General features: G+C 38.7%; 1 protein-coding gene across 3 annotated transcripts in view; it reads left to right on the top strand.

Annotated features, from left to right (window-relative positions):
• adgrb2 (adhesion G protein-coupled receptor B2) overlaps positions 1 to 25,608 on the top strand; it is a 315,878-nt gene that overhangs the window by 212,181 nt on the left and 78,089 nt on the right. For all 3 annotated transcript variants that reach the window (XM_015056969.1, XM_015056967.1, XM_015056968.1), the window contains one exon: positions 15,046 to 15,172. In XM_015056969.1, the coding sequence (XP_014912455.1) occupies positions 15,046 to 15,172 (127 nt within the window). The remainder of the gene's footprint in view (positions 1 to 15,045; positions 15,173 to 25,608) is intronic.

The following is a 25,608-nucleotide window of genomic DNA, read 5'->3' as shown; positions in this document are numbered from 1 at the left end:
GGTAAGCTGTATAGAGTAGCTTTCCTCACAGTCAGGGTGACACAGTGTGCATGTCATGGCCGAAACATACCAATTTGGTTTTTACTCTTGGATAGTCATATTTTAATTTTCTTACATTTTTGTTTGTTTTTTTTTAAGTTTTAATTAGCTCTAAGCTATAAGAATCACAGCAAAAAAAAAAAAAAGAACATCAACTATCAATAGATACCTACGTCTGTAAACAGGATTAAGAGGCTTGTACCAAAAATATTCTGGGTATGTTGAATCAGTGTAAAATGAAGTTTCACTTATGGTATTGAATTAATGCAAAAGGTTGACTTTTTGAAGATATTGAGATTTATCGAGACGCACATGTTTATTCTGTTATTTGACTCTGTGGCTTAAATCTGCACAAACAATTCTTATCCTTGTGGCAATTGTCTCTGTTTCTCAGCTGGCTCTTAGTATTCATAAGTGTATGCTTTATTTATTTATTTTGCCCCTAACAGGCCCATATGTCGACACCATCTGGCCACCCAAATCGTTGAGCCTAACAACCCGGCCCCCCCGCCCCCCTTTCCCGGATGTGCCCATCCCTTCTACCATCTCCCAACCTGTTTTCTTCATTCTTGCAGAGTGTTGTGCTCCTTTCATAAAAGTTCTAGCTGCAATGTCAATTTAAGAAATTCATCAGATTTATTGACACGAAAGCAAATGAGAGAATGAGAGCAGAAATGCATGAGAGAATACGACCTAGTGACCAGCATTGGTGGTGTATTGTAAACATTTGTAATTCATATATTTGATTTGACAATTAGACTTTGACTCGTTACTCGGTAGTTTCTTCAAACTCTTCTTTCCTCACCCGGTTTCTCTCACTGAAACTGATGATTCATACTCCCCCTGATCTTAGCTGCAGATCTTAACCTTGCCTCCGGCATCTCCCTGATTTAACCGTGACTCTACCTCAGAGAAGAATGTCTTGGTGGAGCCAGTACCGTGGACACACAGAGAGATAAATTCACTGTGCTGTGAATCTAAAACTTGGCGCATTAAGGATGATTTTAGGCCTTTTTAAAGCTTTTTTTTTATATAAATAGGTATCTAAAAATGCATTTTAAACATTTTCTTTCATAACTCTTGCATTAAGTTTCCCAAACAAAACTTTATGTTTAAATGATGTCAAAAACTAAAATCCATATGCAACAAAGCAGCCAAACTTGCAGTGGCATTAAAAAGTTCATACACTGTTTAGAGATAAACGTTGTGTATGGATAAAAGTTGCTTTCGAAGAGACTGAGGCTCAGTATAGTGCTGTTTTTGTCTCTGTTTGTGATAATGATGTACAGACCTTTCAATTGCACTTTACTGCCAGCTAGAAAGACTCGGTGTGTATTGCAAGTATGAACTGTGCCCACTGTCAACTTTGGCTCTGGGAGATCAACGCCTCAGTCTACTGCCTAAAAAGAATGAATAAATAACTGGCACAAATCTGGTTAAAATATGTTGATGTTCACCTTACTAAAAGGCACAGCCTGTGCTTTTGACCATAACCTAGAGTATGACACTGAGCAGGATAGCAAGGGAGCAAAATGACTTTCAAAGTACACTGTAAGCGAATTGTAGCAAATTCTTGTAAAGTTACTATAAATGAATGACACACGTGTGGGCTATTTTTTTTTCCTGTTGCCAAAGGGATGTTTTGTTAATTTTCATTTTAACAAAGCATCCCTATGTTATGTCATCTTCACAACACAACAAAGTTACTTTACTGTGCTACGAAATTGGACTGGAAAATGTATAACACTGCCCCTTAAGTATTGCCATCAACTTAGTGTGAGATTCATTTTCAGGAGTGCCAATAAATTTTAGAGCCACTTTATAAATGTTCCCTTTGTTTTAAAATTCCTTGCATAAGTGATTAATTAATCAACTCAGTGGGCAGACAAGTTTGAAAAGAAGACTAAAATCTGTCTTTTAACTCTCACCCAAAAATATTCCACCAATATGTCCTTATTCCTGCATCAGGCATAGATTACCATTTGTAGAGAGTCACTCAGTCTGACTGACTTTAATGTAATCAATTTAAAAGTAAGAAGACCCTCTAAAATTATAACATCAGTCTGGATGGGATTCAACCTTATGTTTGACATCTTTGATAATCTTTGATATCCACTGTGTGTATTACATAGTTTGTGTGCGCTAAACATGAAGCTTGGCTTATTTATTTCAAAATATGTAAAAGTTGCAACCATCAGTTTATTACATTAGGCGTTAATTTGTTTTGGTTCAAATCCGCTTTGTTGATAAATGTGCCGGTATTTAACTGGCTGCATATTTTCCAATTTGAGCAGTAAAGGAATCATAGACTTAGCACATTAAGTATTCTTTCCACTCATTACATACACTTAAACACACACGCACACGCACACACACGCAGACTAACACACTAAACAGAGTAGCTGCCAGGAGGAGGGGGTGGATGGATGATACGGCTTGCTCCACTTTTCCATCTGACAGAACACAAGGGATCAAGACTGTGTCAAACAGCGAGTCAGCACGGCAAGAGGGAGTCGGCCAGTGGGGCTTATGTGCGCTCTTCCTCCATTGGATATCGCAGACACGGTCAGGCTCTCGGCTCATTACGGTTATCACAACAGTTTGAAGGGAAAACGTCACTGTGGTAAATGGAACTCAGACGTTGGGGCACGGAGGCTTGTGGAGAACTTTGGTTTGGGTTTCTCGTGGTGGTTGCAAATGTTGAAGATGACTCAAATTAGCCATGTACAAAAGTGGAGCTTTGGTTTTTCTCTGGAAGAGGACTACATGGATGTGTGTTAGTGGCTTCGACACAGGGAAAGTTCTGCTTTTCTATGGGGCCGCGGAAGTTATGTGAAGACGCTTAGCGTATTTGGTTGTATCACAAAATTAGCAGTCTTGTCTTTTACCAAACAAAATGTTATCGATTGTATCAACATGTGACCAGTGGAGTTAGAATGCTGTAACCTGCTTCCAAGGCACGCTTAGACCTGAGGCTGCAGCTTTAGCTGAAGTTGAAGGTGTAGGAAATCTGTATTGATTAGAATTCAAACTTAAAGCCAGAAGAGAAGAAGACGAGCTTTCTCTCCAGGCTTGTGGAATAAGTTTCATCTTCCCTGCTGGATCTGAGGAGCTTAAAAGTAAGTAACCTCTCTGAATCTTAAGGTCTGTTATACATCATTGGTTTGACTTCTGCACTGTAAAAAAAAAAAGAACATTTGATATCTTTTATGCAACGGTCTGCTGAATGGAGTGTTTCCCATATTGATTCATAATTTTTTTTAGTACCTGTGATGATGGAAGAAGAGGGCACTTGGTTCTTTGGGTATCCCAGTTAGAGCCTCTGGCAAATGCTTGGAAAACAGTTTTCTGGAATACTTTTTTCATATGAATTCGTACAAACCCTACTAGCTTAAAAAAAAAAAAAAAATGCAAGCCTTTCGGATCATTTTCTACATCCTGGTCGCTAATTTCTTATTACTGGAGTTATGATTTTTGTGATTACATTGGATGTCCTTGCGAACTGTTACAAAAGCAGACCGTAGACAGGTATCTCTGCATTTCCTGTTAGCTCACTTGTTTGAACACCAGAAGGAAAGTTAATCCCTGGAAAGAAGCTTATAAATTAGCCCAGGGCTATACCAGAGAGCAGCAGATTGGGACAGTGGAGGTCACTGACAAAGCATTCTGAGCACACAATACGGGGAAAGGAGTGTGTGAGGGAAGGTTTTGTGTGGGAGATCTCACGTGACATGAGCCACAAGAAAGACAAGGAGGATTAAACAAGGTCACTAGGTTTATCTCTAATGCAGACCTATTGGAATTCTTACTTCTGTGCAGCACACCAGCAAACCAATGGAAAGAAGTTTTTATCAGACAAAAATAACCCAAATAAACTAAAAAAGTATCTGCTTAGGTTACTGAGGAAACAAAACTGCCCAAATGTATCTGGCCCTATGCGACAAAATGCTCACCCCTTTACTTAGTGACCATTTGTGCCACCCTTGGCAGCGACAATTGTCATCTGGCATTTGTGAGACCTTGGAAGTCAGATAATAAATCTTCAGTGATTTCTAGTAGAAGGCAGAATTCATGGTTCCATCAATTATGGGAAGTCATCTAACCTCCTGAAGCAGCAAAACGTCCCTAGGCCATCTTACTACCATCAAGTTTTACTGCTGGTGTGATATATTTCTGAAATGCTCTTTTAATTTTACTCCAAATCTAGCTGAATGTACACCAGCAAATGGGTTCTACTGTTTGTTGTTAGTCCTCTGAATATTTTTCCAAAAGCTTTGAGGAACATGTTGTTGAGCAAATGTGAGCTGGGCCTTCTTTTTTTTTTTTTTTTTTTTTTTTTTGGTTAACAGGGATTTTGGCTTTGGAATGCTCTCATAGAGATCGTTTTTGTCCAGTCTCTTTCTAAGTATTTATTTAGTCCCCTCCTAGATAAACTGATGATGTACCCTTGGAGTAATATTAAGAGGCCATTCTTATAAAGGAAAACCGCCCTAATAGAAGTTCACTGAAATTCCAGCCGTAGAAATGGCTTTGCAGTCCTTTACAGGCTGACTGATGTCGGCGACCTTGCTTCTTATCTGCTCTCGCTCTCCGCGATAGTGAGGATGTGTTGCTTTTTGAGATTTCTTGGACCGTGTTGTAAAACAGGTTTGAAATTACAGTAAGCGAGTTTCCGAATAAGTCATTGAAGAGGCAGGGGTGGGGAAATGATTTTTCATTTTATCAACAGAGATCTATCCGTTGATGAAATATAAATATTAAACGTTTGAGTACCCACTGCGGAGATAACATGTATATACTCGTAAGCTGTACAATCTTTTCACATCCACATCGCATCATCCTCGCTATAATCTTGCAACATGTTCCTCCGGTTGTGAGATCTGTTCTGGACAGTTGAAGACCGGGAAGCTTAGTTCCTACACAGCAGATATTTGGGTCAGATACATTTATACGTTAGGACACACATCCATACTCTGGAATAAAATGCTCAAGTAAGAAAATGGACATTGGCGCCTGTGTAATAGGTGGGACAAAAGGTTGAGTAAGTACAAACGATTTGTCATATGAAGATTTGCTTCAATGCTTCCTTGCTATCTTGAGAGTAAAAATGGGCTGAATATGTATTGCCTCTGGTGAATGTGCAGTTCAGCTCTTTGGTAGTCATAGATAAAATGTCTTCGCCAAAAAGGCTTCTGTGAGCTCGAAGAAATATTTTATAGAAAAGTGTTAGTCTGTTCCGGCAGACACTTAGAGCTGATCGTTAAAATTTTCAAGGAGTCATGATATGCTGGTTCACATGTATAATCTTGCATGTTTTAAAAAAAGGAATGAACAAATAGATTCATTTTTTTTCTTTGTCTTACAAGTAAAAACATGGAAAACTCTTAATCCAGATTGAACATTAATGATGTTGCATTTGCCACGTTTAGAGAATCTTTGCAAACAAAATGACCCCCTAATTGTTCTTTAAACGGCATGCAGATAATCACAAAATAAATTTTCATTTCTTCCGTTCTGTGACTGTGAGCTAATCTGTTTGAGAACCTTAACTTAAAGACCCAGTTAAAACCCTTTTCTAAATTGGGGATCAATTTGAACACATTCTTTTGTCAGTTTAATTATAGGGAGAGATGTGATGGCGAGCACAAGCAGCTGAAAGGAACTGGGTCAGCCTTTTACTTTAATTTTATATGCAATCCCCCGGCTCTGCTTGTTATCAAGAAAAAAAAAAGTAAGGGAACATAAGAGATAGGCACCCTAAAAATGTGTAACCTCTCACTTAAGCTCAATGTTAAGGCTTATTTATGCTAAAATTAAATGCTGTGGAATGACCCAAACCTTATCGTAGCAGGCCTAAGGGGTAAATCCCAAATGTCAGTTATTTAACTTGAGCAATACACTGCCTGCAAAGTGTTTTTGGGGACGTTTTAATTGATAGACCAAGTCAAAGTAGTGCATAATTGAAAAGTGGAAGGAAAACAATACACAGTTTTCATTTTTATCCATTTTTACAGTTTTAGAAATCTTTTTTATGGATTTCTAGTAAGTGCCTCTACGCTTTACTGCAAGTACATCTGTACGTATTTGGTGTGTGTCTCTGGCAACTTTACTCAGCTTAAACTTCGGTGAGTTTTCTTTGCAAAATAGCTCAATCTCAGCCAGATTAGTCGGTGGGTTTCCAAACATCAATTTGCAAGTCCTACCACAGATCAGTCATTGGATTTAGACATTGACTTTAACTGAACCATTCTGACAGTTATTCTAGCTGCTATGCTTTAGTTTTCTTCCAGAAGTATCCTGTATTTAGCTTCATGTATTTTCCCACCAACTCCTTGCCGTTATTTAAGAAAAATCATGGTGCTGCCAGGGTAATGTTTTACTCTGTGAAATGTACTACCGGACATGTACAGAGTACGTTTTCAGCCACACATACCCATGTTGGCCAGACGCTTAATTTTGTTCTCATAAAAAATGGAACATTTACAAATATGCCTTTTTATGACTTTCTTGTTGCAAGTCTTCCGTCAAGGTTGGATTGTTTAAAAGCCGACCTATTCATTGGTGGAACTCGATTTCACATAGGGATGCCCAAACAAAGAGAGCCAAACACAGTTGGGTTTTGTACTTTACATATTGTAATTGTAAAAAAAAGTTGTAAAAAAAACCTTCATTTTCACGTCACAATGGATGAAATTCCAATAAAATACCATGAAGTTTGTGACTGTGATATGACAAAACGTGAGTAAGGTTAAGGAGTATTAGTACATTTATTTTCAAAATGGTGTGGTAAAATCCACTTATGGAAAATGTGTTCTGATTAAGCTCCAACGCCTAATTTATTGTATTATTTTCTTTTTGAGGCCATTTTCTTCCATAATACCTTAAATCTTTCACCTTCCTTCCATCCTTCCCTCTTGTCCTGTTCATGACTCTTCAAAGCTGGTGCTTCCACTGTGAATCACCCTGTTTGATAAAAAGGAAAAAAAAAAAGGAATGCCATAAAAACATCAGCTTAGACAAAATATATTGTAGTGCTCTCCATGTCACTCATAGGACTGTGTATTGAATATTAAACCTGGTCGCGCTGACATCTGAAGGCGTGAGTGGAAATAAATTAATATTTTTTTTGTAATTCTAACAAACTGCCTTTAATTTCCATTCTAACTTCCAACTAGGCATAAAATTTGTCTGTCATCCTCAGCTGCTTTCTTTAAGGCATTGCATGCTGTTTTTCATTTCCTGTCTTTCGTTTATGGTTTTTTTTCTTGCGCTTGGACTTCTGGCCAGAAGCAAAAAAAAAAAAAAAGAAAAAAAGTCTTGGACCTATTTTGTAAGACCTAGCACATTAGACATAGTGAATGCACTTTCAAGTGATATTTCAAGTTGTATTTTGAAGTCAGAATGCTCAACCAGCCATTTCAACCTTCCTTCTTACTTGCAAACTCTTTGGAGTATGAATACATGTATATATCAAAACACACTAAGAGTAATTTGTATAACCATCATCACTGACTAAAACTGAGATGAACCGGACTGACTCTGTTGACCCGCGAATATGTTTTCATTTGAGGCTTGACCGTCAACCAGCCGATCAGTTTACCAAAAAGCCTCCTAAAGGACTCTGGTCTGATGAGACAAAGACGTCAGGCGTCTTGTTTGCAGAAACTCCATCATCCCAACAGTGATGATGATGCTGATTGAGGCAGTATCTATCTATTGGGATGCAGGAAATAAGATATTGGGAAATATGAATACAGGAGACATTCTGACTAAAAATCTGCTCCAGAGTACTCTTGACCTCAGACTGGACAACGGTTCATTTCAAGTCAGAATTAAAAAAAAAAAAAAAAAAAAAAACTTGTGGGGGCAAATGAAGCCAAGGGTGGATCAACAACGTATTAAACAAACGCTGTGGGTAATTGTGCAAATGCGATTTCTTTTTAACAAATTTGCAAAACACTCAAAGTCATTTCCAAATTGTTGTAATGAAGTGTTTGTGTCTAGAATCACAAGGAAAGTGATTAATTTAATACTTTTTGGAGTAAGGTTAAAACATGACAAGATGTGGAAAAAGTGAAGTGATTTGAATACTTTCTGGATGATGCACTGTACAACAGTACAAATTATTCTTTTTAATTTTCTTTCTTTCTTTTTTAACCTGTACCAGACAAAATTACAGAAACTGAAACCAGTGCTTCTTATAATTGAAGAATACAATAAAAACTTTTCAAACTTTTTTTCATCCTTTGCCAGACTTGACAGTAACTTATTTTTGTTTTTGCTCTGCCAGCATCGAAAAGCTTTCCAGATTTACATAATGGCAATTTGACACACTTTAAAACTAAAGACAGTGTCTGGTTGGAGATAACAAATAAGACGCGCTCCAGGTGTGACAAATCACTGACATTTAATCTGGAACTGATGATGATTTTCAGTTTTAAAGATGTGCTCAATGTGAAACTGTGCTTGCTTTTGTTATTGGACAAATATGTTCCAGTATATCTCAATTCTGGTGAAAGTCACCAAAAAAAATAAAAAAAATTTAAAAAAAAAAGCCATTTGCCATTTCTTTCAAATCCTCACCTTCATGTCTTTGGCACTGTTTAAAATAAGATCAAATATTTTCTCATTCAAATGTGATAAAAATGCCAACTATGAACTTAAGTCAGCTTTATAGATGACTGTGAAAGGTTACCTTTGACAAACCTCTGAAGTGACATCACTGCTGAAGTTTGTATGTGTGAGAGAGATGCAGAGGTGACTTTTCAGTTTAAATCCTTGCTTTAAGAACTTTTAAGTATTTTAGACATTCAAATCATGTTTAGCTATCATTCTGCTTTGATAGGAGGGAATTGGCTTTCATGGCACTGCCCTTTCAGTATGGACGTCGTGCCAATTCATTCTCAGCAGACAAAAGGTCACTTTGTGCTGTTGCTTAGGAAGTATTTTTCCTGTTTGTTTTTTTTGTTTTGTTTTGTTTTTTGAAAAGCCACCCCAACATTCTGCAAACAATTAGGAGACAATGAATCTTTTCCATATGCACATTTTTCTATTGACTGAAAACTTTAAGATACATCAGAATTTGATATGTGTGTGTTTTTGCTTGTCACTCTCAGATGTGTTATACCTTGTTTCTTTAATTATTTTTGTTGAGCATTGGTAGTTAACAAACTGAAACACTGCAGATTGATCTTAAAAATAAGTAAATAAGAATATTATCAGAAAGATAATTTATTCCTGTAATTTAATTAAAAAAGGAACATTTTATATGGTTTTATTTTTAACACATGGTGTATCATTAACTTCAAAATGAGTCTCTCAAAAAATATTTCAGGATAATGCAACATTATTTTTATTATAAAAATGAAGAAAAATACTTGCCATTTATACGCTGTACAAAGTCCTAAAGCCACAAAAGGCCATTTCTAAAAATAAAAAAAAGTCTCAGCTCTCACAGGAAACTGTGTTAATGGGAAGTTGATTGGAAAAAAAAGCTGCGCGGTTGAAAAACATGCACAAGAAATACAAGCCAAACCTTGAGAGGATTGTGACTTGCAAGCCACGAATGGGCTGAGGAGAAAATAGTCTGAAATATTTCTCAGTTGTTCAGAGTCTTCATTTCACGTAGAAATAAATTTAGCATTTCATTTTGAAAATCAAGGTCCAGACAAAAATTGCAGTGGCACAGAATCTAAGATGTTTGAGTTTCAGTGTGAGGTTGCCACGGTCACTGATTATTCGGGGTGTCACGTTATTTGCTGGTGATGGTCCCATGTGTCTTATCGAGTCTGAAGTCGTCACAGTCGTCATTGCAGGGCTTTTCATTGCACTTCATTCTCTCCTCTTCATTTTTCAGCACGACCTTGCAACTTCTCTCACATCAAAAAAACAACAAAAAAAAAACATCAGCCTTGTTTCATCAGCCAAATTGCCAGATATAAAGGCTTGATGAATTAATATATTATGTGACTGTCACTTTTTGAGCTCAAGAGCTTGTAAAATACACATTTAGTATATGTCTAATACCTATAGGCTTTAATAATTGTCTGTATTTAACTCCCTCAGTCAATAGGTGACGGACAAATTACTGACTATGTTGCCACTTCATAGAGAAATATAACCATTTACTCACAGGAATCCATTCATACACATGGAGAATTCCAGGGTTTTAGTTCAGTTGTCACAAATGGAAGAAACAAATGTGTATTTTAATCTTTCTCCATTAGCTAAGCCCAGGTCGTAATCCTCAGAGTCACCGGGTCTCGAAGCGAAAGCCGATGTTGCGCAGGTCTCCGTAAGAACAAAGATTAATCAGGTTTGCGGACGACATGTCGCTTGGCTAAATTCCAAGCCGTAATGTTACCGACGGGCACCAGAGCGACCAATCTGATTAGACTAAAGAAGACGAGTTTGAATCTTATGAAACAAAGAGGGGATTTATTTCTTACACATGTGAGGTGTTGTCATCTGAAGGGAGCTGCTGGAAAACTCCCTGCCAACACCAGACGGTGATCTGAACGCGCAGCAGGCCAAACGGCAGGCAGGGAAAGAGTGAAAAGATTCACAAATGAATCTTTTCACTCTGTTTGTCTCTCTCGTACATTTTCTCTGACAAACACAATGACACATACACCACCACACACCATGTTGCAATCTGTCAAACTGTCACTGCTGCTGCGACTGGGGTTTCAAACCTCGGCTCTTTGAAGTGCACTGTGCTCAGATCTCATTATCGACATTGTAATTTGTGTGCCAACCGCGTAGACCGGTGTGTGCGTTATGTCTGTGGGAAATCCGTCATATCAGGATCCCTTTGGGAGTAACGGTGCCGAAGCTCCACCCACGCACATGATGCGCGGCGCATAGAGCAGCAAGTGGCCAGAGGGGCCACCAAAAGAATCATCATGACATGTTTCACTAAAAAATGTGCTGAGCATTTTAATACAAATGCGTAACAAATTTTCTCCAGAAAAACTGTCCTCTGTTGTGCCTTACCTTCAGTTGTCCGTTCTTTTGGGCTTTGATCTGAAGTTTGGCAGGCGCCTGTGTTTGAACAGTAAGGCATCAAGTGTCGGGACGGGAAAGGGAAACGGAGACGACCACGGACTGATGCTTGCTCACTTGCATCACACCGTTTGTCTCCTCCACTATGTCACCCGGTTCTCCAAAGGAGCCTGCACGGCCGAGCTGGGTGTGTGGGACTCTTTGTCGTAGCTGGAAGGGAGAGAAACGGAATCATCAAAATTATTTTACTGTTGTTGACAGAAAAAAAAAATAAATGTTGCGTTGTTCCTTTCAAGAAATGAAAAACTTCAAAGTAACATAAAATACCATCTTCAGCCTGTCATGGTTCAAGAATGATTAACTTTGAAGAGATTTATTACAGTCTACTAATCTAAAATAATTATTTAAATTAATGTGAAAAAGTTTTGCAGACTTTAAGCATTTTCTGATTTTATTAATAGGCTTCTCCAAATTAATTTTACCAAGAGAAAAAACAAAGCCTCTCATAATTATATGGACACAATACCAAAAAATTCTAATGAAGTAGGAGTAGCACTACGTTCAAAGGTTTAATACTTGATGCTCATTACCAAAAGTCAAAAACATGATTTCTATAAATGCTAAATCCTGGAAAAAGTACAGGATGTGTTTGATTGTAGCATTGCCAATGGATGGTTCAATCAACCTGTTGACCTAATTTATTTTTATTTATATATATATATATATATATATATATATATATATATCAAACTTACTGATACACTTTACTGGGGAAAACAGAAAATTCTCAAAAATTACAAGAACATTTTGAATCTGAGTTCCCCTTGAGAATCTCCTGTGGTGTTACTTATTGATGTACAGGCAGCGGGCCTGGACTTGTTCTGGTGCGTCACATAGATTCTCACTCATACTCGAGTGTGAGAAGAATAACACTGGGTCACCATCTTCAGTCCCAGTTCCTTGAACTGACCCTGAACATTTTTCACCAAAGTTTGAGTGTATCATACGCATCAAAATCCTGCCAAGTTTTCGGAAAGTGAGCAAAGTTGTTCCCTTTAACGTTCAACGTCTTTCAGTCTTTTCCCCGTGTGTCTATGGCAGTGCATAATGAGACTCATTTTTAAGCTCTGTTCTTTAATTAAAATAGATATTTGATGATATTCTAATATATTGAGTATAGTATTCCATACAGCAGGAGCTCCAGTAACTTCATATTTTATTAAAAGTTGTGACCCTTGAAGTTTAAATGATGTCCAGAAAAAACCCCCATTTTGCTCAATAAAAGTGTGGCTGGTGTGACACAACAATTTTCTCTCCATTTTATTCTGTGGGGATTCATTACTATTGCTAGCTCAGAACGGGGTGATTATATTCTCCTCTAAAACATTTGCTCTAAAATAACAGGATACACAATACTGTTCATAAAATGATTTGATTTCAGCTATTTTGCTTTATAAATAATAATAATAATAATAATAGTAAAAAAAGAGAGAGTCAACACAGCGAGCAAACACAAACTGTATTTTGCTGATTAAAGCGGGAACGAAAAGCTGTTTACCCACTTTCAGATCTGAACCATTTCAGCTTGTGTCATTCTTACTGGCGCTTCCTCCTTTTCATGATATGATGGAGGCAAAACAAGGGAAAGTGTTGTTTTCTTACACTCAGAGCAGAGTAAAAAGAAGATTTAACAAATTAAATCAAAGAATTCCACTAGCATGACTTGTACTCTGTTTCACCTCCCTAAGATATCTGCTTCCTTTTGAAACGCCCACATACTGAAATCAGAAGATATTGCAGCATCGGTTGCGTAAGTTCTTTTTAGTTTTTAATGAGCTATAGCTTGCTAGGTGTAATCACCCTCCAGTTTTTACACGGTCAGATTGCGTCGCCTGTTTGCAAGATAATAAACAAAAAAAACAAACGGTGTGTAACCTTGTGTTTCGTCCGGTTGGAGATGGACTCTTCCCTGGGAAGACAAAGTTTGCATGAGTGGAATTTTTTTTAAATAAGTGTTTTTAGCATTTGCCGAGCTTCGTCTTTCATGTATTTTACATGAAGTTTCATAAATTGTACATTCTGATTAAATGAAACATCTTAATTTTTTTTTGGCTAATTTTATTTGCAGTACTGCATCTTCTTCCTTTCAAAGCCTCAGCGGTTTTAAATGTGTTAACCTCCACTCCAGACTAAACACAGCTTGTTGTATCTTATTGTTTTTTAACACCATCTATTTATCAATCAACTCTGACCAGCTCTGAAAATCGTGACGAACCACAGTATTGTCATACTGCCATGTTTCACCATGGGATGGTATGTTCAGGGTGACGCATAGCAATGTGTATGTTGCCACAAAATTACTTATACTAGCCTCGTCTGACCAATGCACTTTCTCCCATAGATTTGCATAGTTTGTGGCAAACCTTAGAAGGAGCTTGGTATGGCTTTTTTCTTGTCTGGCCACAATAAAGGCCATACTTAAACAGTGCACAACTAAAGGTTTTCCTGTGGATGGATTCTCTCATCTGAGCTGTAGATTTCCTCACCCCCACCAGTGTCACTATGGGCCTCTAAGCCACTTTTCTTATTAATTACCTTATTGCCTATCCTGCTTGTTAAAGTGCTCGTCTGCTTGTCTGGGTAAATCTTTAGTTTAGATTTTTTTTTTTTTTTTTTTTTTTTTTTTTTACCCTTTCAAACAATGAATTGAATAAAGCCATGTATGACATTCAAAGCTTGGAGTATTGTTTTATAACCAACTTCTAAAACCTCCAAAGCACAGCTGTATTTACACCTTGATTAAATCACACAAAGATGGGTTTTCTAAAATAATTAGTCATCTTCTGAATGCCACTGCTATCTCTAGATTTTAGTTCGGGGCATAACAGTAAATGAGGCTGAATGCTAAACTTTTCTTTAGTTGTTTTTTCTTCTTTTTTTTTCAAACTTAAACTTTATTGTATCGTGTCACATCCTAACGAAGTACAATAAAGTTTGCGGATGCAGCTTGACATTAGGTGAAAAAGTTCAAGAGGTAAAAGTATTTTCCCAAAGCACTGTAAATTGATTTTTTTGCATGCAACCCGAGCAGGTTAGATTAGTGGTCAAACATCTGTCACAGGTCTGATCTACTTCAGCTTGCAAAAAAGGCTAATGAGAAGAAAAATAAGCTGTGAGGAAATGTTACCGTAACACAAGAACATAGGACCCATTGACCCAATCTTGTCTTTGCCTCAAGATTTGTTTCCGACTCTCCCTGACGGGTAGAAACAGAGAATATCTGGGGTTCAATATAAGGTCAGCGTGAAATGTGAACTTTGAGGATAATTAGTTCAGTGACGGCCTTATTGATCAAACTCTACATTTTGCCTGCTGTGAGGAACATTTACAACGAAGTAAAAATGGTGATGTAGAGAAAATAAAAAGAAGAGAAGCAAAGCTATCAAATGTACAAGATTCTATTAAGGGAGTTTCTGTGTGCTCGCCTCAGTGTGTCTGTGTGTCAAAGCAATTGACCGTTTAGTGCCATCTGACCTCAGTGCATACAGTTTTTTTTGTTTTGTTTTTTTATCAACATGTAGCTGATAAAGTAACATATTTCTCCTCAAGGCCTCAATTCAATTTCAGATCCATTCAGTTTACTGTGTACCTTAAGGTATGAAATGAAAAGAAGAAAAGGATGAACAAAGTTGTAAAAGGAAGCGTAAAAGCAGCCAAGAGCAAAAAAAAAAGAATTCTTTATGCACTCAATGCAAACAGAGAGAATAGAAGTGTCGTTGTAAATGGGCCAATCACTAAATGGTGCTGTGTAAAATTAATGAATTTGAGGACCTACGTGATGAAGAGTGTCGGCCGACTGAAACTTTCACCACTGAAACACACGCACTGTGTCATGTTCCAGTTTCACGATTGTCTCATTGTCACTGTCTCTTTCCTATATGATATCCCACCCAACCCCACCACCCCCTCCGCCCCAAACCCCTCCCTGCTTTCTACCTCCAGGGAAGCTGGCACAGAAAACTGGGGCACAGAAGGCTGCCAAACGCTAGCATCAAACACTGTCCACACCAAATGCCTCTGCAGCAGGATATCCACCTACGCCGTGTTAGCGCAGCAAGCTAAAGACCCGGTAAGTCGCCGGTCCATAGCCCGATGCACTCTGCGGGACTTTGAATGAGGCTAATAAGGCCACCGTTACCAGGGGTCATATCAAGTTTTTGGTGCTAGAGATTTTGACTTAGCAGATTTTCCGACAAGACAGGTTTTCTCACAGGCATATGGCAGAGTGCTGCAAAAATGACTTTTAGGTTTTGATGCAATGTCGCTGTCTTCTGGCAAGAGAGCTGGCGCAGTTTGAACCGTGCTGTTTGTCTTGGATTTTTTTTTTTTTTTTTTTTTTTTCACACTCCTGCACGTGGTGCCATTTTCACCATTATGTCTGTACTTGTCACGTGTGGTGACGCTGCCATTCTGGCACATTATACTACTCTTTTTTTTTTTCTTTTTTGGGGGGTGCAAACTTAATAAAGGTCAAGTTGCTCTTTGGTGAGTTATTCCCCTGTGACGAGAGAGAGGAGAGGCGTCAAACAAAAAGACATCAAAACATTTACATGTATCAGGATGTGATTTTTGCCTGCAGCACCTGCACCTGTGTTTCTATTAATATTCTAAGTGGCTGGAAATTGTACTTGAAATGCTTAGAGAAAGCTATTTAAGCTGTTAGGGGTAATGCATACTCTTTTTTTTTTTCTTCCCTTTTTGCTGTGGAAATGGTCATTTGAATACTCAACAGCTCCACGTTCACCTTAACTGTATCACACAGCATACTGTTGCCTCATTTATCTTAAAATTACCTATAATTCCTACCTTTTACCCCCATGGTGCCTCGTCCTAGTTCTCCTAGATGTCATCTGTTGCTTCTTACTTGCTGTTTGAATGTATGTCACACCTCTTCTGTTCTTATTTAAGCGTGGGAAGGTAAGCCAACATGCATAACATGATCTTCTTGCTCTATTTTATTTTAAATTCACTGCTGGTAACTGCTTAACTGAAATGTCCCTTGTAGCTTGCCGTAACTTTTAAACTGATTTTCCTTAATAAAAGTGATGGACTGACTTTTAGCTTCCACATCATGGCGGTCCATCTTTTTTTTTTCCTTCTTCTTCTTCTTTTTTGTTCTTTTTTCTTTTTTAGACTAAATATATTTCCAAGTGTCCAGCTTTGTCTTTGTTGGCTACCAGCTGGAGTACCCTCTGAATTGTAACCATGACAATTATCCACTAGCTCTTGGATTTCAATTTTACAAAAAGTGTCACGTTCAACCGACACGCAGTGTGATATCACTACTGTACAACTAACAGCAGCAAAACAGGCTTACTTTCAAATCCAGCAGCAATACACAGTCTTACTGTTGAGTAAGTGTTGTTTACATCACATTTTTGTTGTAAACATTGTATGTATATTCTATATAATTTAAGAGTGGGGGGCAATATAAAAGTGTTTTCAGTGAGTTTTTGCCGTATGTATAATATTAACGTTGCTTTGTATGATAAGCAAATAAAACAGGATCAATGTATTTATGCCATCAATACATTTTGTCAGTCGCAAGCTTTCTTCACAGCTTTGGGTTTAGCATAGATCAAGTTAATTATTTTCGGATCTTGGATGAATTAAATCTTTATAAAGTACAGAATCAATTTATTTGAAAGTTTCAAATGACATATTTTTAGCAACTGACTCCAGTGATTGAGTTGTCCTTTTGCCCTGTTGCTGCTTTTGACACAGTGGACCATAGGAATGATCCGTTTTCATGTCTGCATCACGGAAAAGCTTTGGATGGATGTGAACTTCTTCGAATTCAATAAAAAAAAAGAGTGATCTGATGGTGTTTGGAAGCTCTACTGAGACCCCCTATGTGGATGTTGGTGCCCTGGCCCAATGTGTCAGACCAGAAACAAACCCATATGTCAAAGTGGATGCTGGTCTAAAGTAAAAAAAAAAAAATCACATCGGAGCAGCTGTCGAGTCCAGCTTTATTTTTTATTTTTTATTTTTCATTTAAGGGAACTGGCGAAAATAAAGCCAATTCTTTCACAGCAGCATTTCTGAGCTGTAATCCACGCCTTTGTTGCTACTCAGCCCGGATTACTGCAACGCACTTTATAAAGGAATCAGTGGTTCCTGCATCTCTCAGCTTCCGAGGTTTGCAGACTGCTACTGCACGTTTTTTTAGCTGCTCAAAGGTTTGACCACATTTCTTGCCTCCCTGCACTTACTGTCCGTGTACTTTAGGATGCATTTTAAATATGTATATTTAAAGCACTTAATGGCATTGTGCCGCCTTGCCTGCCTGAACTGCTACATTCCCATCGTCGGGTGCAGGAGGGTCAGGCCTGTACAACTGTATGCCTCCACAGAATGCTGCAAACTGAAAACACTGACACTTTCTCTAGCATTTCCTTCAAGCAGTAGGAATGATAAGTCATTCGATTTAGACAGTCATAGCTTTAAGCTTTAGAACCACGGTGTGAATTGATGCCAGTACTAGCTCATGTATTTTCTTGTTTCAAAAATGCTTCATTTAACTTGTGGCTGTGACATTTCCTTTATAAATCCTACAGCGACTGAGTAAAAAAAAGAACAAAAAAAAATGGTGCAGGCAGATAAAAATGGGCATATGAGGGTCTTTTCTCAGTGTGTGTAGATTTTTCTCTTTTTAAAGTTTCAAAAAGAATGAAAAGAATAAAAAAATAAATAAAATGAGCCAGCAAGGCAGATGCTTTGTAAGCACTGGAGGGTAATTCTGTGCGTCTCAGGGATAGGAAGTGATTGTGTCAAAAAGAGAGAATTTGGGTGGAGGAACTCTTCAGCACGCCAGGAGGGTAGTCAGATTTTAGGTAGCAGATAGCCAACAGACACAAATAAAAGAGAAATTGCATGCTGGTTGCACACGGTGGTTTTGCACCGCCAGCCACTGTTGTCCAGATGAAGAGCTCTGCATTTATGTGTACATCAATCCACCCCCACCCTCTCAAACCCCCCCTTTTGACCTTTTCAGCTCGGTGCAGTGCTTCTGTGTAGGACTCTTTGGCAATGTGCTTAGACTGTTTAATTTTTCAAAATACATCACCTTGCTTTTTAGGCAGTTGACCAACACTTTTACTGTTATCGGCCCCGGCCGGCCGCTGTTTGCTCAATGAAAGCTTTATGTCCCTCCAAACAGCATGGTACTTTACCAAGATTCAGCCAAACGAAAGACATGCGGAGTTTGCAACTGACTGGAAGCATAATGCAGCAATAATTAGCTCAATAGTCAGTAGTGAATCCTTCTGTTTTTGTGAAGGTAATGCCTGTGCTGTTGTGCATTTGCTTATGCTTTTGCCTCTAGGTCTGTCACAATAAACAATAAGTCAATTAATCGCGTGATAAATTAAAAGAGACTCAATCATTTTCATTTGCTTGATTTATCGTTTTTCTCTTTTTTCCTCTCTCGTTTTACCTAAAAATGAACGATGCAGGTATTCAGTCTGGTGATTTGGTCTCAACTATTTCTTTTTTTTTGAAAGACAGTTTTGCTTACAGAGACTCCATAATTCATTTTATTTGTTGTTTCTGTTGCTTTCATTATTTATCTTGGACATTCCAAATGTCTTCCGGTTCCAGCGTTTAAATCAGGGGTCCCCAAACTTTTTCCTGTGAGGGCCACATAACTTGTCCCTTCTCTGATGGGGGCCGGAGTCAGTTTGTAACAGAAAAAGTGTGACGTTTGCAGGAGAGACTAAATGTAAAAATATATTGTTTTCCAGAAAGCACAATCAAATAACATTCTCTGGGTTCTTCACAGAAAAAAATCCAGTAAGGATTATAGTCCGTATTTTCCGAACTATGAGCCGCACTGGCCTATAACCACAACCCCAAAGTTTTTTTTTTTCTTTTTTTTTTTTAAACCAGTAAACGTGCACATATAAGCCGCAGATATCTCTCCAGGTTTTCCACAACTATGCAGCAGCAGCAGAGGGGGGCGGACACCCAAAAATTGAGTCATAACAGGTCAATTGAATATCACATTTATTAGGGTTGAAAAAGAAAAAGTTGCCAAGTTTAGATTTAACTGAACTGATTACGGTAGTTTCCGAACGGTAACAGTAAAAGTGCTGATCCTTCGTGTCTGCTACTAGCATGTGCTAAATCAGTGGTCCCCAACCTTTTTATTACCGTGGACTGGTCTCAAGACTTGGAAATTTTGTTGCGACCCGGGGAGTGGGTGGGGGATGAACAGTTAGATGAGGCTTATGCATGTTGGTATTCCCACTAAATTCTGAATATGCCCTATTTGGGTTGTCTTGGCCCTTTTATCGCAGCCTGTGGGGTTTTCCCTGCTGGGAACGAGAATGCAACCTGTTGAATGTGACAGGTAGCCAATCAGAAAGCGCGGTGATGTCAGAACAGAGGAGAATCCCAAACAGCTGACATATTGCGCAACTGAGAGTCAGATGGATATCGGAGATGATATGTGGAAATGTTTATTATTTTATGTAAAGGTCGTTATTATATGTTTATGTTTATTCAGTTAAAAATGTTAACTATGAAAAAACATATTCACCTCCAAATCATAGTGCAGCAAATAGAGCGGCTGCTACCGTCGTCTTTTATCCACCGCCTTTTCTTTTTGTTACGTCTTTTATCTCTTAAAATGACTCTACAAACTATCACTATTGTTTCTACATCGTCATCCGTGTTTGGTTATTCTAAATTCCCGCTATGTTGGGGGGTTTTACTGGATTATCCTCTGGAATAGGGATGTTCGAGACTTAAATCGGTTCGTGTTGCTCCTGCCTTGGACACACGAACCGATCGAACCTGTTGTACTTTTATCAGCTCTGTGGTCACAGAGGTTTGGAGAATCGGCCGACAATTCTTAAGTCTTGCCGTCTAAACCAGACTTAAGACTCACAAGCTCTACTCATCTCCTCTCGACCATTGCCCAAACGCTCTGACTCTGGTCGCTATGGTAACGTATCCCTTCAAAATAACAGAAGCGCCACAAAAATGAACATTTTACTTTCGTGAAAATTTTAACTCACGATAATGACTAACGAGAGCCCTGAGCTTGTTTCTCTGCAACGAGACATCAGGGAGTGATGGGAGACAATAACACCCGAGCTGTGTTGCTTGAGCACAGCGTGCTTGGTCTCTATGTGGCAAAGCAGCTTGAAGCTTGGTCGCCGCATGTTACGCAGAGCGGGCTTGTAATGTGGGAATCACCTACCGGTCTGGGATAAATCCATTCTCCTGTCTCTTCTCTGGGCCTTTTCCCCTTTGCAAAGAAACTTTCCAAAGTTTTACAAAGACATCTGATCTGTTTCTTACTCATTTTGCTGCTAGTGTAACCGAGACCTCCAATGATTCACTTCCTGCTAAAGAGCCCCCTGGCGGTTGAAGAAAAATTCACATATAAACAGCTTATAGTCCGGAAAATACGGTAAATGAATAAAAATCTGAATGCTCTCTGGTATTGTTCAGGGGGCCGGACCAAATGTGGAGGCGGGCCGGATCCGGCCCGCGGGGCGTAGTTTGGGGACCCCTGGGTTAAATGCTAGTTAGAATTTAAAGTTTATTAAGAATGTGTTCTTGCATTTTTATGCCATTATTACCATTATATGACTTGAAAATGGTCTCAAAACAAAAATGTTATCATTTATCGCAATAAGTTCTGGGACAATTTATCGTCCAGCAAAATTTGTTATCGCGACAGGCCTAGTTACCTCCCTGAAGGATGCGTTGTGCAGATCACGTTTGGAGCCTTTCTGGCTAGAACTTTTCAACTTTTGGTAAATTGGTCCCTCTGAATAGCTTTTTGGTATAAATGTGTGCAATCGTTGATGTCTGTCTTCATAATTCTCTGGCAAGCTATCCAGGATGCACCCTGCCTCTCGCCCAAAGGCAACTGGGCCAGGTTCCAGCCAAGCAACCGTGCAGATTATTAAGTTGTTTGAGAGAATAGATGAATATGCAGTGTTAGAAAGATTCAATGCACTACACCTGAACTTTATGTTTTTCTGTCTTCTTTTAAGTTTTATAAAGACTTAACATTACAGCCTTAAGGGTGATTATAAAACAGGAGTTAATGTTTACAATGTGTTTTTCCCATGTTATTATGCGAAAACGTGATACCGCAGGTTAATAACGAAACTGAGATTGGAGTAGACTAGGTAGAGCAGACTCCAGGAGTTAGCTTACATGGTGCAGCAGCTACTGTGTCCCCCACCACCACAAGCTTGGCGTGCCTCCCGTTTAGGCTCGTGGGAGGGATTTTATCTCCCTGCTGGTCTTCAAACAGCTCGAAATCTCTCGTCGAGGATTTTGGAGAGCTGCTGCTGAATGGTAGGGCCAGGAATCTGCCTCCCCCCTATCGCTACCCTGAAATGGGCTAAGCGTCTTGGAGAATGAATGGATATTTTCAGCCTCTTCACGGCAGGGAACAACAGTTCCCTTTGGGATCCCGTGGTGATGGATATGGCTGTGAGCGAGTAACATTTAGCTTATTCATATGCTGATTCTTGTTTTGCAAGAACAAATTAATATTTTTCCCCACAACTTACTCTCAGTCATGCAAAATTCAGATGCACAGAGCAGGGTGTGCAGTGAATGATGTCAGTCGTTACGTTGCATCATTTTGCTTTGATAGCAGTTGAACACACCACCAAAGTTAAAAGCCTCAGCGGAAGATTGAATTCAGATCAGGGCACCAACTGTGATTAGTTTTTAGGAGGCTTTACGTCTACTGTGATAAGAAAGTAAGTTTACTTTTCTTTGTTTTTGTTTTTTCTTCAATACTGGCCCAAAATATTTAAATTGAAATAGATATTTCAAACTGAACTGGGCAGTTCTGATGTTCTTGTGATCAAAGTTCAATGACTTGCATTTCTTATAAGCATTATTGTTGCATGGTTAAAAAAAAACAACTGTACAAAATGCATTGTGGGAGTTTTTTGTGACCTTTTAAAGAATGTCCTGCAGTATATTGAGTGCAAGTTTTTTCAAGTAAAGCTTAGCTTCCAAAAAAGTAATACTTATATTTAGCATTTATCATTGCTTGGTAAACTTTTCTAGTTATTTATTTTTTCCCTGCAAAGTTTAAGATTATCAAGAAAGGTAGATCTACCTCCTTTTGTTTACAACCACTTAGGCTTTTTTTCTCTCTTAAAGTATGATGTGCAGCATTCAATGACCTATTTTTAAGATGCAACCTTCTGTCAATGTTAAAAAAAAAATATCCTTTACAAACTAGTGAATTAAACCAAGGCCTCAGAAATGCTCTCTTAATATGTTTGGCTTTCTATGACTCAGAATGAAGACTTCTGCTTTAGTTTCTAAAGTCTTATATTTAAATGAATTTGGTATGTTTAGTTCTGTCGGGGTAACTTTCAAGGTTATTCTTTTTCTATGAACCTCTGTCTCTGCATTATTAAAAAAAAGTTAATTTTAAAAAAATGCTTTCATCTAGGTGTTTTTATATTTTAATTAGCTTTCTTAAAATTTTACTAAATTTATCTCAAAAGTATATTTCATCTTAACCTAGGTTTTTCAAGAGATAACATGAATCAAGAGATCACTGCTTTGTAAAAAAAAATAAGATTTTGTTCATAAAAACAAAATAATACTGCTTCTCATCGACTAAATCGACTTCAAACTGCTGGACTATATGAAATGCAGATTTTCAGTCCATTCACTGCAAAGAGAGCACATAAATCTGTCTACAGCGAATATGTCAGGAAGGTTCCAAATGATTTGTTGCGGGATATAATAATAGATAAACCTTAACATATATCCTCTTGATCTGTTCTGGTGGCTATGCTGGAGGAAGAGTAATAGGAACTTTAGAATCATCGCTACTGTCTCTGTGAAGAGCATTATCATGACAAAAAACAATGGTGCAGGCTCTGTCAGCCGCAGCCGCCTTCTGATGCTTCAGCACATTCCCATTTTTTTAGGCCATTGTGTAAAAGAAGAATGGCGGGGGAGAGTTGTGCAGCTGAAGTGGCAACATGAAAGGCAACATCATTCATGTTGATGCCAGAACTGGATTCCAAAAGGACCGATGCTGTGACTTAGCATTCACACCTCAAGCGTTTGTACATCAGGACCTTGTCAGTTGGAGTCCAGCTGCATGAGCCAGGACACTGCACACCGCTTTTCATCTGTGAATTTGTGAAGGTGATTAGTCGTACTTTGCTTGGTCAGTAAGACTGCATAAATTGAAAAAAACTTGATTCACTATTGCATCCAAGGTTGTTCCATTAAGCTAACAGTTGGCTTGCTCATGTTGTATCTCAGCTAAATCCATGTCACATCTCTTAAGCTGTGACAACCTCCTTGTAGTGAATTGATGATTGTCCCCATTTCCATGAAAAGGTGAATGTAGTGGTTTGTACCGTAGATTAATAAGACAGAGGCTTGGCATTGTGGCTTATCTTTTTCCCCGGAGGTCTGTTTGGAATATTTCAGCTCCCGACATAATATATTATTGAGTGAATTAAGTCAACCCAGCAACAGTAGTGTATCTGCTAAACAATGCGTAATGTTCTGAGCATACAGCAACTATATGCCCTTGTGGTAAGCAAGCAATGTTATTCATTTCTCTAAATCATGTGGCAGAATTTTCCAAATTCCCCAGTAGACATCTGCTTTTAGGGTTCCTTTAAGCAATTCATTGTCATCAGTTATTATCTGACCTGCAGTAGATAGGTTCTCATAATGTTAATGCTAAATTTGCACTTATTTATGATGGTAAATGTGACTTTTGGTGACTTGTTATGCCAATAATGGACTACAACTTAACATTAATTAAGGCTGAGGCAGCAGTGTAGCAAGAGTAAGAAATGCTGCCACCTGCAGGTGGGAGATAGTAATCTCTTAAACCTAATGTTTTGGACTAAAAATTGTAATAAACTTACAATTATGCTTTAGCATGAAAACATGAGGGGGGTTGTTGATTTTTTTGCGTGAATTTTCATGATTTCTGAGTCACTACTACCTGGAGGAACTTGTTTGTACACCAGCTAACAAGGGAGTGCATGTTTCCTTATCGTCCTGTAGCAGAATGGTGAGAAGTACAAAGATGATAATTTTCCATTGCTGACTTAGAACTGAGGATGGAAGACTGGCTATGTGAGAGAAAACCTCATGTATACAGCTGACCAAGTGAGACAGACATTTCTGCTGGATTGTAGGAGGTTATTATTCCCTTCTGCTCTACTCCTTGAACGGCTCTGTTCCTTTTTCATTGAGTGTTAAGAAGGTCGAAGTCAGGTGATGCCCTCAAGTCGAGTAACTGCTGTTATTCATTACTTGGTCCCTCAGAGTTTGAATTACTTTTTAGAGGCCTGAAACCTATTACAGCGCATTAATTCCTATATTATGGGGCAACATGATGGCAGTGACCTATATGATGAACAGGTCATTCCAAGCGACATTTGTGCTTCCTGTGACTTCTCGTCCAGATGAACAGTGCTGACTTTTCCTTTGGAAAGTAGGCTGGGAGGAAAAGTACATTGACTTCTGTGGTATGTGTGGCATCAGTGAGGAGTGTGGTGACCATTAGTGAGTCCTCACTGAGCCCCCAGTACAACCATTAGACTCAGTGCAGAGGGCCTAAAGGTATGGGTCAGTGTTTTTTTGTCGATGGCTCTCAGCCAGAGGTTCCTGTTACTGATGCTGAGTGCACTTTGTTGCTGCAACAGAGATTGGATTCTGGAAAATGGGTGTTGGGTATTAGTTGGGGAATTAACTCTTTCATGCATTGTGTTCACCACAGTGGACAGTTTTTTTTTTTGTTGTTGTTTTTATATATATATATATATATATATATATATATATATATATANCCGCCTTTTCTTTTAGTTACGTCTTTTATCTCTTAAAATGAGTCCACATACTATCACTATTGTTTCTACATCGTCATCCGTGTTTGGTTATTCTAAATTCCCGCTATGTTGGGGGGTTTTACTGGATTATCCTCTGGAATCGGGATGTTCGTGACTGGAATCGGTTCGTGTTGCTCCTGCCTTGGACACACGAACCGATCGAACCTGTTGTACTTTTATCAGCTCTGTGGTCACAGAGGTTTGGAGAATCAGCCGACAATTCATAAATCTTGCCGTCTAAACCAGACTTAAGACTCACAAGCTCTACTCATCTCCTCTCGACCACTGCCCAAACGCTCTCTGACTCTGGTCGCTATGGTAACGTTTACATATCCCTTCAAAATAAGATACAGATGCGCCACAAAAACGAACATTTTACTTTCGTGAAAATTTTAACTCACGATAAAGACTAACGGGAGCCCTGAGCTTGTTTCTCTGCAACGAGTCGGTTCCATCTGACAGTGATGGAAGACAATGACACCCGAGCTGTGTTGCTTGAGCACAGCATGCTTGGTCTCTATGTGGCAAAGCAGTTTGAAGCTTCATTGCCTCATTAGCAGCCGGTCGCCGCATGTTACACAGAGCGGCTTGTAATGTGGGACTCACCTACCGGTCCGGGATAAATCCATCCTCCTGTCTC

Source organism: Poecilia latipinna, unplaced genomic scaffold (assembly GCF_001443285.1).
Source record: "Poecilia latipinna isolate Pla-1442-1.1 unplaced genomic scaffold, P_latipinna-1.0 Scaffold1422, whole genome shotgun sequence".
NCBI lineage: Eukaryota > Metazoa > Chordata > Actinopteri > Cyprinodontiformes > Poeciliidae > Poecilia > Poecilia latipinna.
The sequence above is the reverse complement of the archived record's forward strand: the minus strand, read 5'-3'. Positions and strand labels throughout refer to the sequence as shown.